The sequence below is a fragment of the Plasmodium knowlesi genome, assembly GCF_000006355.2.
Source record: "Plasmodium knowlesi strain H genome assembly, chromosome: 14".
Classification (NCBI taxonomy): Eukaryota; Apicomplexa; class Aconoidasida; order Haemosporida; family Plasmodiidae; genus Plasmodium; species Plasmodium knowlesi.
The window spans coordinates 2,224,192-2,245,028 of NC_011915.2; the positions used below are offsets into that span (position 1 = coordinate 2,224,192).

At 39.8% G+C, this 20,837-nt stretch overlaps 1 protein-coding gene across 1 annotated transcript in view; it reads right to left on the reverse strand.

Moving 5' to 3' along the window:
* Nucleotides 1-11,797, reverse strand: part of PKNH_1451200 (SICAvar, type I) — a gene marked incomplete at both ends in the record, with an annotated part of 18,407 nt that extends 6,610 nt beyond the window's left edge. The window contains 7 exons of the mRNA XM_039113673.1: nt 1,012-1,534; nt 1,703-1,791; nt 4,076-4,595; nt 4,854-5,456; nt 5,590-5,687; nt 10,772-11,582; nt 11,690-11,797. Coding sequence (XP_038970043.1) covers nt 1,012-1,534; nt 1,703-1,791; nt 4,076-4,595; nt 4,854-5,456; nt 5,590-5,687; nt 10,772-11,582; nt 11,690-11,797 — 2,752 coding nt within the window. The remainder of the gene's footprint in view (nt 1-1,011; nt 1,535-1,702; nt 1,792-4,075; nt 4,596-4,853; nt 5,457-5,589; nt 5,688-10,771; nt 11,583-11,689) is intronic.
* Nucleotides 11,798-20,837: the final 9,040 nt, after the last annotated feature.

A 20,837-nucleotide genomic window follows, 5' to 3' on the forward strand; every position in this document is an offset into this window, starting at 1 on the left:
TACACATATGTACATATACGTATATGTATACATATATATACTTATATGTATATATGCGTATATACATATAATGTTATTGTTATTGTTTTTGTTGTTGTATTTTTGTTGTTGTATTTTTGCTGTTGTATTTTTGCTGTTGTTGTTGTTTTTGTTCTTTTGTTTCTGTTCGTTGGTTTTTGTTTTTGTTTGTTTGTTTTGGAAATGGATGTGGAATGGATGTGAATGGATGTGGAATGGATGTGAATGGATGTGGATGTGGAATGGATGTGGAATGGATGTGGAATGGATGTGGAATGGATGTGGAATGGTCATATATTTGTTATTGGTAGGTTGGAGGAGAGAAAAAAAAATGTCTACTTACATATGGTCTTGGTTAGAGAAGACTTCGATAAGGAACTAGTAGTAGTAGTAGTAGTAGTACTAGTAGTAGTAGTGTTGTTGGTTGTGTTGGTTGTTGTTGTTGTTGTTGTTGTTGTTGTGTTGTTGTGGTTGTGTTGTTGTGGTTGTGTTGTAGTTGTGTTGTTGTAGTTGCGTTGTAGTGGTTATGTTAGTATGTTGGTTGTGTTAGTATGTTGGTTATGTTAGTATGTTGGTTGTGTTAGTATGTTGTGTTGTGTTAGTATGTTGGTTGTTGTGTTAGTATGTTGGTTGTTGTGTTAGTATGTTGGTTGTGTTAGTACGTTGGTTATGTTAGTATGTTGGTTATGTTAGTATGTTGGTTATGTTAGTATGTTGGTTATGTTAGCATGTTTGGTTGTGTTAGTACGTTGGTTCGTGGTAGTATGTTGGTTGTGTTAGTATGTTGGTTGTGTTAGTATGTTGGTTTTGTGTTAGTATGTGGGTTGTGTTAGTATGTTGGTTGTGTCAGTATGTTGGTTGTGTGTTAGTATGTTGGTACCAACATACAACCAACATTTTGTAGTGTTGGTGGTACCAACACAATTGTGTTCGTATCATTCGTACCAACATTTTGTAGTGTTGGTGTTGTTGGTTGGGTTGGGGTTTACTTACATATGGTCTTCTCCAGAGATTCTTTCTTGAGTGTATCATATTTCTCTAGCATGGGTTCTACTTTTCCTTTTACTTTTTCCTTGTTACTGTTCTCGCCAATTAGGCAACTGGCGAGACTCTCATACCTCTCACACTTAAAACATTTATCACCATCATTCTTGCACACATCACTTGCATTCTTAATGTCTTTATTTTTATCATTAAATGCCTTGGTTATTGCGTCCTTTACATTCTTTTCGTCTGCACATGGAAGTTTTTCTAATTTATCAGCAAAAGCATTTAATAAAACACAGCGCATGGTACGTTTAAATAATTGGTCCTCTAACTCCTTCCTCGTGGTCTTCCCCGTACCCTGACCTGCCTTAATTTCATAAATACTCTTTAATCCTGAAGCAATAAGCAAACATGCTTCTTTATTATCTCCATCGAGGTCCGTACAGTGGTTGGAGACACTGCCCTTATTCGTTTGTATCTCCTCAGAAAGGCTCTTCAATTCATTTTTGACATCATCCCATGGGTCACTCTATGCAAAGAAGGAAGAGAAAAAAAAAAAAGAAGAAAAATGTACGAAACCCACTCTTACCTAAGCCAAAAATTTTTATACGTCCTTTTTCCTCCCCAACACATATATATTATATTAGACACATCTCATGCTGCTGGACTATTATAAGAAATATGTTTTCTCCCTTACTGTAGGATGGCTGTTCCCATTTGCCTTCCATCTCCCTATAACACATTCTGCACGCTCACATAGGTTCTCCTTATCTAGACATGGTAAACCTATAAGAAGAAAGAACAATGTACAAAGGATAAGTAACATGATTACGATAATTGTCTATGTAATCAGTAAGGTCGTCCGAAGTGATGTTGTCCACTTCCCCCCATGAACACAGAGTCCTATAGTAAATATTGGTAGATTGGTTCTGCAGTATCCGGTTTCGTTGCCATCCGGTTACCACCATCCTGTCGTCGTCGTATCCGGTTTTTGTGTTCGAGGAGTTTTACCTACCCCTCCCGGGAGGGATGCTGGGATGCTTCCATGCCATCCGGTACCTACCATCAGGTCACTACCATCCAGTTTCTACCATCCACTTCCCACTATTCGATACCTACCATCCGGTACCTACCATCCGGAACCTACCATCCGATACCTACCATCCGGTACCTACCATCCGATACCTACCATCCGGTACCTACCATCCGGTTTCTACCATCTGGTTCATACCATCCGGTTCATACTATCAGGTTCATACCATCCGATTTCTACCATCCGGTTACTACTACCCGGTTAGTGTGTAGTATCCGGTCCCTGTCTGCGAGGAGTTTTTTCCTACCCCTCCCGGGAGGGATGCTGGGATGCTTCCCTGCCATCCGGTGTCTACCATCCGGTCACTACCATCCGGTTCATATTATCAGGTTCATACCATCCGGTTTCTACCGTCAGGTTTCTACCATCCGGTTACTACCATTCGGTTTCTACCATCCGGTCACTACCGTCCGGTTACTACCATCCGGTGTCTACCATCCGGTTCCCAACATCCGGTTAGTCTGTAGTATCCGGTTTCTGTCTGCGAGGAGTTTTTCCTCTCCCCCTCCCGGGAGGGATGCTGGGATGCTTCCCTGCCATCCGGTTCATACCATCCGGTTCATACCGTCCTGTTACTACTATCCGGTTCATACCATACGGTCGTCGTTGTATATAGTCCCTCTCTACGAGGAGTCTTTCCTCTCCCCCCCCTAAAGTAGCTAAAGCTAACCCCGGAACCTTACTCCTAAACCCTAAAACCTTTACTCTTATACCCTGAAACCCTACTCCTAAACCCGGAATCTGAATTCTAACACCCCCCAAAATCTCCTCATCCCCTTCATCTTCCTCATCATACTCTTCCCCCCACACCTTATATTATTTTCCTTTCCTTTTTTTTTTTTTTTTTTTTTTTTTTTTTTTTTTTTGCTGTGTTTGGGGGTTGGTTGGGGGGTTTGGTTGGTTATTGTGATTGGGGGGGTTATTACGATTGTGGTGTCTACTTACATATTTTGTCCAAAGATTCCGTCAGTCCAGTTGCTTCGTCGTTAAGCATTCCTTCCAATTTGCTATTTACATTTTGAGTGTTGCCCTGGCCATTTGTGTTAATTTCGCAATTATCAAAACTTTGGTCCTGTGTACACTCAAAACAGTCACCATCCTAAACCCGGAATCTCACTTCTAACACCCATACAGTATTACTCCTATACCCGGACACCCCATTCTAACACCCATACAACATTATTCTAACACCCATACAACATTATTCTAAAACCCATACAACATTATTCTAACACCCATACAACATTATTCTAACACCCATACAACATTATTCTAACACCCATACAACATTATTCTAACACCCATACAACATTATTCTAACACCCCTACAACTTTATTCTGACACCCCTACAACTTTATTCTGACACCCCTACAACTTTATTCTGACACCCCTACAACTTTATTCTGACACCCCAACAACTTTATTCTGACACCCCTACAACTTTATTCTGACACCCCTACAACTTTATTCTGACACCCCTACAATATTATTCTAACACCCATACAACCATATTCTAACACCCCTACAACTTTATTCTGACACCCCTACAACTTTATTCTGACACCCCTACAACTTTATTCTGACACCCCTACAATATTATTCTAACACCCATACAACCATATTCTAACACCCCTACAACTTTATTCTGACACCCCTACAACTTTATTCTGACACCCCTACAACTTTATTCTGACACCCCTACAATATTATTCTAACACCCATACAACCATATTCTAACACCCCTACAACTTTATTCTGACACCCCTAAGACGTTATTCCAATACCCCAACAACCTTACTCCTAAACGCGGAATCTGACTTCTAATACCCCGAAAACCTTCTCATCACCTTCATCCTCCTCATCATACTCTTCCCCCCCACCTTTTATATTTTTTTTTTTTTTTTTTTTTTCTCTTTTTTCTTGCTGTGTTTGGGGGGTTTGGTTGGGGGGTTATTGTGATTGAGATGTCTACTTACATATTTTGTCCAAAGATTCCTTCAGTCCAGTGTCTTCTTCGTTCAGAAATGTCGTCAATTTGTCCTTCACTTCCTGAGTTTCGCCACCAGATGTGTTAATGGAGCAATTTTCAAGGCTTTGGTCCTGTGTACACTCAAAGCAGTGAGCACTATTACCAGTTTGGCATTGAGCTGCCGCACTCCCCATAATGTCTTTACCTTTACCAAAAGCGTGATCTATGCCCCCACTTATGTCACAGCTCCCCTTTCCGTTCTTCCGCGCTGCATCATCTTTCAATTTTTTGGCGTACGCATTTAGTGCTGCACACATCATAGTTCGTTTAAACAACTTCGTAGCATCATTGCCGCTATCATTTGTTTCCTTGTACATGTGGTGTAATCCTTTTGCAAAGAGGAGACACATTTCTTTGTTCTTGTTGTCCAAGTGATCGCAGTGTGTGCCCCCATATGCGGCTGTACTAGACATGGCCTGGCCGAGCGGCTGGACAACTTCCTCCTCCACTTTCTTCCACATTTCAGTCTACAAGTGAAGTAATATATATATATATATATATATATATATATATATGCATATGCATAAATGCATATGCATATATACATATGTATGTATACATATACTCATATGTATACATACATATGAGTATATGTATGTACGTACATGCATATACATTGGTATATATATATGTATACATATATATACATATACATATATATGTATATGTGTATATGTGTAATGGTCATTCCATAACACCCAAACAGGTGGCGTGTGTCCACTTACGTGTCCATTCTTCTTCTCATACCAATTCAATGCACATTTTACTCGTTCACATAAAGTACTTTTATTATGCATCTCAGTCACGGTTTGTTGTATTTGTTCCTGCTTCGTTTGGGGGTTGTCTTTGAGCAATAATTCCACTTTTTCCTTTACTTCCTCCTTTGGGCTGGAGCCATTGTCAATGCGGCAATTTTTAAGCTCGTCATTATTGTTCCAATTACATTGAAAACAGGAATTAGGACCATTAGTATCTTTATTGCATTGAGATGATGCACTTTGCATGATGGTACTACTTTTACTAAAAGCCTCTTGTAGCCCCTTGTCTATGTCACAATACCCTTTTTCTTTTGCTTCGTCTTTTAATTTTTTAGCATAAGCATTTAACAAAGCACATTTTATAATTTGTTCAGACAATTGGTTAGTGCCATTTGTGGTTGTGTTCATCTTGCTCAACAATGCTGTAATGTGATTGCATGCTGCTTTATTTGCAGTATCTAAGTCTTGCGCGTTGTCGCAATGGTTAGCAGGGGTGCCAATACTACTAGTAATCGCATCAGAGAAGAGACTCGTCAGCTTCACCTGGACGCTGTTGTTCCAGAAATCCTTCTATATAGAAAAGGAAAAGATATATATATAGATATATATATACATATACATATACACACATATATACATATATATATACATATATATATATATATGTACACCCTTTTGCATACTTCACCGTGCTGTTGCTTACCTCCGGTTGTCCCTTTCCATCCGTCAATTTCCAATGATCCTTTGCACATTTTAGGCGATCACATAAACTGTTGCCATCTTGCTTCATGCATACTTCAGCTGTAAAAAAAGGAAGATTAATAGGATATGTAAAGTACCATGTGTGTATATATATATGTATGTTGTATGTTGTATGTTGTATGTTGTATGTTGTATGTATGTATGTTGTATGTTGTATGTTGTATGTTGTATGTTGTATGTTGTATGTTGTATGTTGTATGTTGTATGTTGTATGTACTTATGTAGATTGAATAAATGTATGTCATCCACAATCGATGAAAAATTTTTTCCATTTTTTTTCCGTCTAGTTTGTTCTAAATATGCGGTTTTATATGCCATCCGGTTGGTGTAGTATCCAGTTCCCACCATCCGCCTCCCACCATCCAGTCTCCACCATCCAGTTCCCACCATCCACCTCCCACCATCCAGTCATTACCGTCCGGTTCATACCATCCGGTTACTACCATCCGGTTCCTACCATCCGATCTATACCGTCCGGTCACTACCATCCGGTTACTATCTTCCGGTCACTACCATCCGGTTCATACCATTCGGTTACTACCATCCGGTTTATACCATCCGGTGTCTACCATCCAGTCTCCACCATCCAGTTTCCCACCATCCACTTCCCACCATTCGGTTCCTACCATCCGGTTTATACCATCCAGTTCCCACCATCCTGTTCCCACCATCCTGTTCCCACCATCTAATTACTACCATCCGGTTCCCACCATCTAATTACTACCAACCGGTTCCCACCATCCGGTTCATACCATCCAGTTTATACCATCCACCTCCCACCATCCAGTTCCTACCGTCCGATTCATACCATCCGATTTCTACCATCCGGTTCATACCATGCGGTTCATACCATCCGGTTCATACCATCCGATACATACCATCCGGTTACTACCATCCGACTACTACCATCCAATCTCCACCATCCGCTACCTACTATCCGGCTCATACCATCCCGTTCATACCATCCGGTTCATACCATCCGGTCCATACCATCCGATTCATACCGTCAGGTTAGTGTGTAGTATCCGGTTCATACCATCCGGTTCCTACCATCCGGTTTCTACGATCCGGTTCCTACCATCCGGTTAATACCATCGGGTTCATACCATCCACTTCCCACCATCCACATTCCCACCATCCACTTCCCACCATCCACTTCCCACCATCCACATTCCCACCATCCAGTTCCAACCATCCGGTTCATACCATCCAGTCTGCACCATCCAGTTCATACCATCCAGTCTCCACCATCCGGTTCATACCATCCAGTTCCTACCATCCAGTTCCCACCGTCCAGTACCCACCATGCGGTTACTACCATCCCGTTCATACCATCCTGTTCATACCATCCGGTTGGTGTCCAGTATCCGGTCTTTGTCTTCGAGGAGTTTTACCTATCCCCCCTCCCGGGAGGGATGCTGGGATGCTTCCCTGCCATGCGGTTTCTACCATCCGGTTCAAACCATCCGGTTCATACCATCAGGCTCCCACCATCCGGTCTATACCGTCCGGTCACTACCATCCGGTTCATACCATCCGGTTCATACCGTCCGGTTCATACCATTCGGTTCCTACCATCCGGTTCCTACCATCCGGTTCATACCATCCGGTTCCTACCATCCGGTGCCTACCATCCGCTTCATACCATCCGGTTCATACTGTCCGGTTTGTACCATACAGTTCATACCATCCAGTCTCCACCATCCAGTCTCCACCATCCAGTCTCCACCATCCAGTTCCCACCATCCAGTTCGCACCATCCGGTTCATACCATCCGGTTCATACCATCCGGTTCATACCATCCGGTTCATACCATCCAGTCTCCACCATCGAGTCTCCAGAATCCCCTTACTAGCATCCGGTACCTACCATCCGGTTTCCACCATCCTGTTCCAACCATCCAGTTCCCACCATCCGGCTCCCACCATCCGCTTCATACCGTCCGGTTCCCACCATCCGGTCCCTACCATCCAGTCTGCACCATCCAGTCTCCACCATCAGGTTCATACCATCCGGTTCATACTATTCCGGTTCATACCATCCGGTTCATACCATCCTGTTCATACCATCCGGTTTCTATCATCCAGTCCCCACCATCCAGTTCCTACCATCCAGTTCCCACCATCCAGTCTCCACCATCCAGCTCCCACCATCAGGTATATACCATCGGGTTCGTACCATCCGGCTGGTGCCGTATCCAGTTCCTGTCTGCGAGGAGTTTTTCCTTTACTTCCCCCCCTTTAAAGCAGCTAAATATAACCCCGAAACCTTACTCTAATAACCCTAAAACCTTATTACTAAAACCTGGAACCTTATTCCTAAACCCTGGAACCTTATTCCTAAACCCTGAAACCTTACTCCAAAAACAGGAACCTTACTCTTATACCCTGAAACCTCGTTCTAATACCCATACAACCTTATTCCAATACCCAAACAGCCTTCCTCCTAAACCCGAAATCTGATTTCTAACACCCCTAAGACCTTACTCCTAAACCCGGAATCTGGCTTCTAACACCCTGACACCTTTGTTCTAAACCCGGAATCTGAATTCTAACACCCGACACCTTCCTCCTAAACCCTTGAAACCATATTCTAACACACCTACAACCTTCTTCCTAAACCCGAAATCTGATTTCTGACACCCTGACAACTTCCTCCTAAAAACCGGAATCTAAGTTCTAACACCCTGACACCTCTGTCCTAAACGCGGAATCTAAGTTCTTACACCCTGACACCTTCCTCCTAAACCAGGAATCTAAGTTCTAACACCCTTACCACCTTATTCTGACACCCTTACCACCTTATTCTGACACCCTTATCACCTTATTCTGACACCCTTACCACCTTATTCTGACACCCTTACCACCTTATTCTGACACCCTTATCACCTTATTCTGACACCCTTACCACCTTATTCTGACACCCTTACCACCTTATTCTGACACCCTTACCACCTTATTCTGACACCCTTACCACCTTATTCTGACACCCCAACAACCTCTATTCCAACAGCCCTACCACCTTACTCCTAAGGCCGGAACCTTATTCTAACACCCTAAAAACCTTGTTGTAACAGCCTAAATCCGCATTCTGACACCCCTACAACCTTACTCCTATACCCTACAACCTTATTCTAATACCCTTATAACCTTATTCCAAGAACCGTACAACCTTATTCTAATACCCCTAAAACCTTATTCCAACAACCCTACGACCCTATTCTGACACCCCTACAACCTTATTCTAAAACCCCAACAACCATATTCTAACATCCCCAAAAGAACCATATTCTAACACCCCCAAAACAACCATATTCTAACACCCCCAAAACAACCATATTCTAACACCCCCAAAACAACCATATTCTAACATCCCCAAAACAACCATATTCTAACACCCCCAAAACAACCATATTCTAACACCCCCAAAACAACCATATTCTAACACCCCCAAAACAACCATATTCTAACAGCCCCAAAACAGCCATATTCTAACACCCCCAAAACAACCATATTCTAACACCCCAACAACATCATTCCAACACCCCAACAACATCATTCCAACACCCCAACAACCTTCCTCCTAAACCCGGAATCTGACTTCTAACAACCCTACAACATTCCTCCTAAACCCGGAATCTAAGTTCTTACACCCTGACACCTTCCTCCTAAACCCGGAATCTGACTTCTAACACCCTAACAACTTCCTCCTAAACCCGGAATCTAAGTTCTAACACCCTAACAACTTCCTCCTAAACCCGGAATCTAAGTTCTAACACCCTGACCCCTTTGTCCTAAACCTGGAATCTGACTTCTAGCACCCCCACAACCTTACACCTGTACACAACAATCTTATTCTAACACCCTGACAACTTCCTCCTAAACCAGGAATCTAAGATCTAACACCCTGACACCTTTGTCCTAAACCCGGAATCTAAGTTCTAGCACCCAGACACCTTTGTCCTGAACCCGGAATCTAAGTTCTTACACCCTGACACCTTCCTGCTAAACCCGAAATCTAAGTCCTAACACCCTGAAACCTTCCCCTTAAACCCGGAATTTAAGTTCTAACACCCTGACACCTTCCTCCTAAACCGGGAATCTAAGTTCTAACACGCTTACACCATTGTCTTAAACCCTGAATCTAAGTTCTAACACCCTGACACCTTCTTCCTAAACCCGGAATCTAAGTTATAACAACCGGACACCTTCTTCATAAACCCGGAATCTAAGTTCTAACACCCTGACACCTTTGTCCTAAACCCGCAATCTAAGTACTTACACCCTGACACCATTGTCCTCAACCCGGAATCTAAGTTCTAACACCCTGACACCTTCCTCCTAAACCCGGAATCTAAGTCCCAACACCCTGAAACCTTACTCCTAAACCCGGAATCTAAGTCCTAACGCCCTGACACCTCCGTCCTAAACCCGGAATCTAAGTCCTAACGCCCTGACACCTTCCTCCTAAATCCGGAATCTAAGATCTTACACCCTGACAACTTCCTCCTAAACACGGAATCTAAGATCTTACACCCTGACAACTTCCTCCTAAACCCCTAATCTAAGTTCTAACACCCTGAAACCTTCTTCCTAAACCCGGAATCTGACGTCTAACACCCTTACCACCTTATTCTGACACCCTTACCACCTTATTCTGACACCCTTATCACCTTATTCTGACACCCTTACCACCTTATTCTGACACCCTTACCACCTTATTCTGACACCCTTACCACCTTATTCTGACACCCTTACCACCTTATTCTGACACCCCAACAACCTCTATTCCAACAGCCCTACCACCTTACTCCTAAGGCCGGAACCTTATTCTAACACCCTAAAAACCTTGTTGTAACAGCCTAAATCCGCATTCTGACACCCCTACAACCTTACTCCTATACCCTACAACCTTATTCCAATACCCCTACAACTTTATTCCAACACCCCAACAACGGTCATTTCTAAACCAGGAATCCGATTTTTGACACCCTTACCACCATATTCTAACACCCCTGAATCTGGAGGTTTTTTTTTTTTTTTTTTTTTTTCCTTATATTTCTTTTTCTCTTTTTCTTTTATTCCTTCTCCCTTTCTTCCTTTTCCTTTTTCATTTGTACTTACCTTGCTTCTGTTTGATGGTCCCATCTAATTTATTCATTAAATTGGTAACTTCAAGGGGTTTCCCATTCTCAATAGATGTCTCCAATACCTTCCGCACATCTTCGAGTGTTAATATCTCCTTTTCACTCATTAATTCGTTCATTAATTCAGTGTTTGCTTTGTCCATTCCGGAAAATTCCGTTAAGACTTCTTTATTCTTTTCCTTCTGCTGTTGCAATTTCGTATGGTCCTTCTCCGAACCGCAGACAATTTGCCAATACACCCAAGGCACCCACGCCTTCCACTCTCCATTCCCCTGCTTTCCTTTAACTCTTTCTTCTTGTTTCCAATTTTTAATAGTGTCCCCAAGAATTGCTTTACCAATAAGTAAAGCGTTAAGGTCCACTCCAGTACAATTATTCAGTTGGTCCTGAAGGTTCTTTCCGTCCTTCTTCAAGTGATCCTCCAATTTGTCATTCACGGCTGATTCAATTTCCTCTATAACTTCCTTCAGTTTGCAATGATCTCCGTACAGTTCGGACATGGCAACGGCACCAACAATACAACGTGGATAAGCTTTTTCTGTAGTAAGAACTTCCTTCCTTATGCTATCCTTCCCCGCATCCCACTTTGCATCCACACCACTTATGAAATATTTTATTATGACTATAGCTTTGCATATATTCTTCAAATAATGATCCTTCTCATTTCCACCATGATTCACAAGTTTCCCCACCTTCGCACAGAGTTCCTTCACTTCCTGTGGCTCAGTAGCCTTCAACCTACTCTGCAAATCAGCCCATGTTGTCATTAAATTTTCCTTCAGTTGTTCCTATAATTAAAAAAAAAGGAGATGTAGGCAACACATACATACACATATATACATACGTATATATATACATACATATATGGTATCGTTACCATCACATATGCACTTACTGTAATGTTCTCATTGGCATTCAATTTCCCATTACTCGATAAGTGCTGTAACCACTCCTGAAACATGGAAGTGGTACCACCACCCTGCGCTGCTGCTGTTGGTGCCATGATTATTCTATGTCTTCGTCGTCAAGAACAAAAAATTATATACTATATATATATATATTACATATATATATAGTATATATTATATATATATATATATTATACATATATTATATATATATATTATATATATACAATTAATAATAAGAAAAAAAAACTATATACTATATATTATATAATGCAGAACTAAAAAATATATATATATACACATATGTTATATATATATATATATATATATATGTAGTATATATTATATATATATATTATACATATATTATATATGTACAATTAAGAATTAAAAAAAAAACTATGTATATATATACATATATTTTTTCCTCCTCCTGCTCCCCTACCCACTTTTTTTTTTTTTTTTTTTTGCTACAAAATATTCCTCTATATATATCCTTTCAATTCGACATACATACATACATATATATATATATATATATATATATTTTTTCTTTCTTTTCTTTTATTTTCTTTTCTTCTTTGGAAACTACTCTTACGCAATTACTTCTTGGAACTACTTTCTTTGGAAACTACCACTTTTTGGAAACGACTTTCTTTGGAAACTACTACTTTTTGGAAACTACTACTTCAAACTACTTCTTTTGAAACTACTTTCTTTGGAAACTACTTCTTTTGAAACTACTCCTTCAAACTACTACTACTACTACCTTTTTCTTTTTTTCTTTTTTCTTTTTTCTTCAGTTACAGGTTATAGGTTACCCGTTACCTCGTTACCGGTTTACCTCGTTACCGGTTTACCTGTTACCTCGTTACCGGTTTACCTGTTACCTCGTTACCGGTTACTTCCTGTTACCGGTTACTTCCTGTTACCGGTTACTTCCTGTTACCGGTTACTTCCTGTTACCGGTTACTTCCTGTTACCGGTTACTTCCTGTTACCGGTTACTTCCTGTTACCGGTTACTTCCTGTTACCCGTTTACCTGTTACCCGTTTACCTGTTACCCGTTACCGGTTACCGGTTTACCTATTACCGGTTACCTTGCTATCGGTTACCTCGTTACCGGTTACTTCCTGTTACCGGTTACTTCGTGTTACCGGTTACTTCGTGTTACCGGTTACTTCGTGTTACCGGTTACTTCCTGTTACCCGTTTACCTGTTACCCGTTACCGGTTTACCTGTTACCCGTTTATCTGTTACCGGTTTACCTGTTACCGGTTACTTCCTGTTACCGGTTACTTCCTGTTACCGGTTACCAACTGTTACCGGTTACCAACTGTTACCGGTTACTTCCTGTTACCGGTTACTTCCTGTTACCGGTTACTTCCTGTTACCGGTTACTTCCTGTTACCGGTTACCTAGTTACCGGTTACCTAGTTACCGGTTACCTAGTTACCGGTTACCTAGTTACCGGTTACCTAGTTACCGGTTACCTCGTTACCGGTTACTTCCTGTTACCGGTTACCCGTTTACCCGCTCGCCCCAAAACTCACTCTAAAATATCTTCTTTCGAGAAACTTCTTTCCTCCTATACCTTCTTTTTTTTTTTTCCTTTCACGTTTAACCGTTCTTCTTCTCTTTTTTTCTTTTTCTTTTCTTCTTTTTTTCTTCTTTTCTTTTCTTCTTTTCTTTTCTTCTTTTTTTCTTCTTCTCTTTTTTTCTTTTCTTTTCTTTTCTTTTCTTCTTTACTTCTTTTCTTCTTTTCTTCGCTATTGGTTCTTTTCTATTTCGTTCCTTTCTTTTCTTTTCTTTATTCCGTTCCTTTCTTCTGTTCTACTTCGTTCCTTTTTCTTCTTCTTTTCTGTATTCCGTTCCTTTCTTCTTTTCTTTATTTCGTTCCTTTCTATTCGTTCTTTTTCTTCTTTTCTTTATTTCGTTTCTTTCTTCTTTTCTTCTTTTCTTCTTTTCTTTATTTCGTTCCTTTCTTTCCTTTTCTTCTCTATTTCGTTCTTCCTCCTCTATATTCCGTTTCTTCTTCTTTTCTTCTTTTCTTCTTCTACTACCTTTATTTTTTTCCGTTCCTTTCTTTTCTTTTCTTTATTTCGTTCCTTTCTTCTTTTCTTTATTTCGTTCCTTTCCTCTTTTCTTCTTTTCTATATTCCGTTCCTTTCCTTTCTTCTTCTCTTACTTCTTTTTTTCTATCTGTTCCTTCTTTTCTTTTCTTTATTTCGTTCCTTTCTTTTCTTTTCTATTCCGTTCCTCCTCCTCTATTTGGTTCCTTTCTTCTTTTCTATATTCCGTTCCTTTCCTTTCTTTTCTTTTCTATATTCCGTTCCTTTCTTCTTTTCTTTATTTCGTTCCTTTCTTCTTTCCTTTTCTATTTCGTTCCTTTCTTCTTTTCTTTATTTCGTTCTTTTCTTTCCTTTTCTATTCCGTTCCTCCTCCTCTATTTCGTTCTTTTTCTTCTTTTCTTCTCTATTTCGTTCCTTCTTTTTTTCGTTCTTCTTCTTCTTCTTTTTTTCCTTTTCTTCTACTGTTCTTTTTCTTCTTTTCTTCTTCTGTTCTATTGCCTTTATTCCTTTTCCGTTCCGTTTTGTTCCGTTCCTCCTCTATTTCGTTTTACTGCCTTTTATTCTTTTCCTATTCCGTTCTTTTTCTTCTTTTCTTTTCTATTTCGTTCCTTTCTTCTTTTCTTTTCTTTTCTTTTCTTTTCTTTTCTTATTCCGTTCCTTCTTTATTCCGTTCCTTTCTTTTCGTTCTTTTCTTTTCTTTTCTTTTCTTTTCTTTTCTTTTCTTTTCTTTTCTTTTCTTTTCTTTTCTTTTCTTTTCTTTTCTTTTCTTTTCTTTTCTTTTCTTTTCTTTTCTTTATTTCGTTCCTTTCTTCTGTTCTATTGCCTTTTATTCTTTTCCTTTCCGTACCACCACTACCTTTATTCCTTTACTTTTCTTCTTTTCTTCTTTCCTTTCTTTTCTTCTTCTACTACCTTTATTTTATTCCGTTCCTTTCTTTTCTTTTCTTTTCTATTTCGTTCCTTTCTTCTTTCCTTTATTTCGTTCTTTTTCTTCCTTTTCTTCTTTTTCTTTCTTTTTTTCTTTTTCTTTCTTTTTTTCTTTTTCTTTTCTTTTTCTTTCTTTTTTTTTTCTTCCAGCCAGCTTCTTCATAAAAGGAAAGAAAAGAAAAAAAGAAGAAACAGAAAAGAAAATAAGAAGGAAAGGTTCTTTTCTAGGTTATAAGAACAACAATGTGGCCTGGTACTTAACCACCTCAAGGGAGGAGAAGGAATGTTTGGTTTAAGGGAAGGAGTGTAAGAAGAAAAAGAAGGTTTTCTTTTTCCTCCATCTAGGGTTCGAACAAACAATAATATATGGCTTGCTACTTAACTCCTTAAGTGAGGAGAGGGAAGGATGTTGAAAATTTTTGTTTTAGGGAGGGAAGGATGTTGAAAATTTTTGTTTTCGGGAGGGGAGGAATGTTTCAAGAGGGAAAAGGAAAAAGAAGGGAGGTTTCCTAAACGGGGAATGTAAGGAGGAAAGGTTCTTTCCTCGATTTTTTAGTACAAAAATAATATGGCCTAGAACTTAACTCCTTAAGGAAGGGAAGGGGAAATTTTTGTTTAAGGGAGGGAAAGGGAAACTTTTGTTCAGAGGGAAGGGAAGAAAAGTTTTGTTTAAGGGAGGGAAGGAAGGAATGTTTTGTTCATGGGAGGAAAAGGAATGAAGTTTTAAAGGGAAGAAGTAGGTTCTTTTCCCTCGGTTATTTAGAAAAATAATATGACCTGTTATTTTAGCTTCCTTAGGGGGAGAAGGAAGGATGTTGAAAATTTTTGTTTTAGGGAGGGAAGAAGAAGTTGAAAATTTTTGTTTTAGGGAGGGAAGGAAGATGAAAATTTTTGTTTTAGGGAGGGAAAAGGAAGTTGAAAATTTTTTTTTTTTTTATTTATTTCATAGAAGAGAAGGTGAGGAAAAAAGAAGGTTTCCTGAAGGAAAAAGGAAAAGAAGAAAGAAGGTTTCTTAAGGGAGAGAAAAGAAGGAAAGAAGGTTTCTAAAGGAGGTTCAAAGGAAGAAGGCAAGTTTACGGGAGGAGAAGGAAGGAATGTTTTTAAAGGGGGAAAAAGAAGAAAGAAGTTTCTTTAAAGGAGATAGGAAAAAGAAGGTTTCTTAAGGAGGAAGAAAAAGGAGATTTTTTAAGGGTGGAAGAAAAAGAAGGTTTCTTAAAGGAGGAAGAGAAGAAAGAAGTTTTAAAGGAGGAAAAAAAAGGAAGGTTCTTTTTCCTCGTTTATTAGAACAACAATGTGGCCTCGTACTTAACCACCTTAGGGGGAAGAAGGAACCTTTTCTTTTTATAGGTTTTAAGGGAGGGAAAAAGAAAAAAGGTTTCCAGAAGGAGGGAAGGAAAGAGGAATGTTCTTTTTCCTCGTTTTCTTTAGAACCACAATAACATATGGCCTGCTACTTAACTGTTTAATGGAGGGAGATTTTTTTTTTTTTTTTTTTTTAATTATAAAGAGGGAAAAGAAAGAAGGTTCCTTAAAGGGGGGAAAGGAAAGAAGCTTCTGTTCCTTCGTTCTTTTTAACAACAATAAGATATGTCCTGGTATTTTAACGTCCTTAAGGGAGGAGGGGGAAGGAGAGAGGTTCCTCTTTTCTTTTCTTTCTTTTAATTTCTTTCATAGAGGAGAAGGTGAGGAAAAAAGAAGGTTTTCGAAGGGGGTAAAAGAAAGAAATTTTAAAAGGAATGGAAGGAGGTTTAAGGAGCGGGGAAGAAAAAGAAGGTTTTAAAGGGAGGAAAGAAAAAGAAGGTTTCTTAAAGGGGGAAGAGAAGGAAGGTTTCTTAAAGGGGAAGAAGATTAAAGAAGGTTTCTTAGGGGGGAAGAAAAAGAAGATTTATAGGTCTAAAGGGAAGGAAAAGAGGTTTCTTAAGGGAGAAAAAGAAATAGAACATTTAAAGGGGGAAGAAGAAGAAAGAAGGTTCCTTAAAGGGGGAAAAGAAGAAAGAAGGTTCCTTAAAGGAGGGAAAGAAGAAGAAGGTTTTAAGAGGGAATAAAAAGAAGGTTTAAAGGAGGAAAAGAAAAAGAAGGTTTTCAGAGGGGGAAAGAAGAAAGAAGCTTCTTTTTCCTCGGTTTAGCGTTAGAACAATAATATATGGCCTGGTGTTTTAGCCACCTTTAGGGGGAAGAAAAAGAATCTTTTCTTTTTTTTATACGTGTTCTAAAGGGAGGGAAAAGGAAGAAGTTTTAAAGGGGAGGAAGGAAGGTTCTTCCCTATGTTATTTGAAGAACGACAATATGGCCTTCTATTTAGCTTCCTTAGGGGAAGATTAATTTCTTTTTTTTCTCAAGAACAAAAAGAAAGGAAAAAGAGAAAAAAGAACGCAAATATGCGTACACATTACCTTACCAGATTCGAGAAGAAAGGAAAAATGAAAGAAAAGAAAAAAAAAAAAATGGGGGAGGGAATGATGAGCAGGTTGTGGGGTGTTAGATGTCAGATTCCGGGTGTTAGAGTAAGGTTGTTGGGGTGTTGGAATGATGTTGTTGGGGTGTTGGAATGATGTTGTTGGGGTGTTGGAATAAGGTGGTAAGGGTGTTGGAATGATGTTGTAGGGGTTTTAGAAGTCAGATTCCGGGTTTAGGAGGAAGGTTGTTAGGGTGTTAGGAGTAAGATTCCGTGTTAAGGAATAAGGTTGTAGGGGTATTAAAATAAGGTAGTAGGTGTGTTAGAATAAGGTTGCGGGGTTGTCAGAATAAGGTTGTGGGGGTGTTAAAATAAGGTTGTAGTGATGTTGGAATAAGGTTGTATGGGTATTGGAATAAGGTTATAGTGGTGTTAGAATAAGGTTGTAGGGGTATTAGAATAAGTTTTTCAGGGTATTGGAATAAGGTTTTAAGGGTGCTGGAATATTGTTGTAGGGGTGTTAAAATAAGGTTGTAGGGGTGTTGAATAAAGTTGTAGGGGTATTGGAATAAGGTTGTGTGGGGTTTAGAATAAGCTTGTAGGTGTATTAGAATAAGGTTTTAGGGGTGTCAGAATAGGGTTCGGGGGTTAGCTTTAGTTGCTTTAAGGGGGTGAAGGGAAAAACTCCTCGCAGACAGGGACCGGATACTACACATTAACCTGCTGGCAGGGTGGAAACGGGAAACTACGCACCAACCCGATGGCACGGGAAACCTGAAAGTACACACCACAAGGCGACACGCAAAAAAAAGGAAAAAAGAAAAAGGGAACGAATGAATGTGTATGGCGTGTATATAAAATTTCGCTTTTTTACGGTGTATGTGTAAGATTTCGCATTTAGGTTTCGGGATTTAAGGTGTAAGAACAAGAATTATGGCCTGTTATTTAGATGTTTTTGGCGAAAGATTCTTTTTTTTTTAGCCTTCGCCGCCCCCACGCATATGTAGGGTGCGATGAATTTGAGCACTATCGAGGAAGATATCCGAAAGGGGACATAAGAAATAAAATTAAAACAAACTGAATTTACCGAATTGAAGTGAATTTCATGGCACGCCAAGCCCCATGGTTCTGCACCACTGCGCGCTATGCATGATGTAATGTCTCACGTGGTGCTTTGCGATTGGGAAGAACAAACACCTCTTCGCGCAAAAAAAGAGGAAAAGCAATAAGCGCGTGATTTAGCTATGTTCCTTTACATTGTATTTTGTCTGCGGAAGTAACGTCCTGTGTTAACCGATGCACTTTTTTTTTTTTTCTTCTTTTAACCATGCCCTCTGTGATGCTCTCCTCACGGCTGCAAACTTTTTGCCGATTACATATATACCATTCTATACGCGAGATGCTCTCCGCCTAAAAAATGCGCCTCCAATGAGTTCCATGCGTATGAGGGGTGCGTGCCCTCAGTGCTAACTTCCTCGCACAATATCGCGCAGAATACGTATGCATACAGTTAGAGCGTACTGTGCATTAGTGTCTGTCTGCGCGGAGATTCCAGGAGGTTCCTGTCCGTAAGTTCGTATGCTTGTACGTGTGATTGTCCTGTCCATGGAATAGAACCTTTGCCAAAGGTCTTTTCGCGCCAAATTCTCCTCCCACCGGTGGCATACGCATACGAATCCATGTCAATGAGGAGTAAGCATATGCATTCCTGTGCTTCAGGGAAATGCAATGGGCATACAAACTTTATGCATATGTATAATTCTGCATTATACACACATATGCTTGCGCCTTTTCTCTGCTCCTTCCCCCCCTAGATGTTATCACTTGCGCAGGAAAACTGACTCTCCCATAACCATCGCCGCACAGGATTTGGCCAAAAGGAGAAAACGCGAGGGTCACGCACATGCATAAACAGAAGTGCCACAGGCATATATGCATGTACTTCTGTCGCACTGGACATCGGGTCAGAAGGTATATATTCATACGAAAATATACATGTACATATATGGATATACACTTATTCCCCCCTATCGCATATCCCCTTCCCCCTTTTATGTGAAAATGCGAGTCTGCGAAAATTTTCTGCCAACCTTAAATGTGAGAACGCCCGATTTCCGACAACGTTAAGTTAATTCCTCATCCCACAAGCGTCTATGCAAATACAGAAGAAAACATGTATAAGTACATTCCATACATGCATGTACTAAAATGCACGCATATGTACATGTTAATTACATATACACATACTTACGCGCCCTCCACTTCCAAACCTTTGTAAAGTTAATCCTCCGTCCGTTGCTTCCCATCCTTCCTGCAATTGACCCGCTAGTTTACTCCCCCACCCACCCCCTGCACCTGAAAAAAATAAAAATTCCCCATTTATTGTCCCCCTACAGTTTATTACATATATTTTTATAAAAATTCGGCTAATTTTCCAGAGATCGGAATTGCAATTGGCAAAAATTGGATTAGTTACTCTCACTTCGGTGGCGATAGGGACGCTTCTTTTACAGGGTAAAATAAAAAAAAAAATAAAAAAAAAAAAAAAAAAGGGGTACCCCCTCTTCCATTTTAAGAGTGTGACTCCCTCCCGTCCCTGGTAACGTATAGAAGGATAAGCCTATTATATATGCGGTAAACGTGCCTAGCCGCGTAATTACACGATGTTCATATGCTTGTGTTCAGGTAAATAATATATAACATGGTGCCCCAGTCCCCACGACATTTTTCTTCATCTGTACATGTGAGGTACTACATGCATATATATATGTACATATGTATATGGGGGTTGGGAATGCCTCATCGCAAATTGGCCCCACGATACCTATGCGTGCGTGGGCATATACGTAGGCCCCAATATTACTATAAAAAGGAGGGGGGGGGATGAATAAACTAAAGCACATGCAACGCATTGCGGGGCACATGAAAATAAAAAAGCACATATATTTAAATATATTCTATTTATATGTATACCCCTATATGCGCGCAGCTCACACGACGAGTATTGAAAAAAAAAAAAAAAAAAAAAAAGAGAGAATCCATAACGACAACGTAGCAAAATAAAGTGCACTGGGTAGCGCTACTACTTATACTTCCATCTTAATGTGTAATATTTATTTTTCCTTATATTTGGTGCTCAGTTCAGCGTAAAAAAAATTACGGGTTTAATTGTATCCTGAGAGAAAATAACGTTCTTGTAAATTTTTTTTTTTTTCTCTATATATACTTTCTCACATTTCGAATTGACTTAACTGGGAAGCTACTATATTGTGAGGTACGCCTTTGTTATGTTGCGGTATGCAAGCGCCAGCCCCCCGAGGATAGGCGATGCAGGAAATCATCCGACCCTTATTTGAATTTCCCTTTTGTACAATATTACTATATTCCTAATGCACGAATTAAAAAGCATGGTGGCATGCATCCGAGGTATAATTTAGAGTCCCAGCACGTGAGAGGGAGGCGTAGAAATATAAATACTCATATACTCCGCGTCACATGCATATTATGGGAGTACGCTTATTTTCTGCCAAACGTTACATATACTCCCACATGTAGGCATATATGCTTGTGCTGTACCAACAAAGGGTGATAATTGCCATTTTAATTTTTTTCTCTTAGTTCCGTTCGCGGAGAGATTGCTAGTTTTTTTTTTTTTTTTTTTTTTTTTCAAGTGTCGAAATTTAGTTTGATAACGCTGTGATATAAATTTTCTTTTCCCTCCCCCCTTACGTTTTCCCCTTT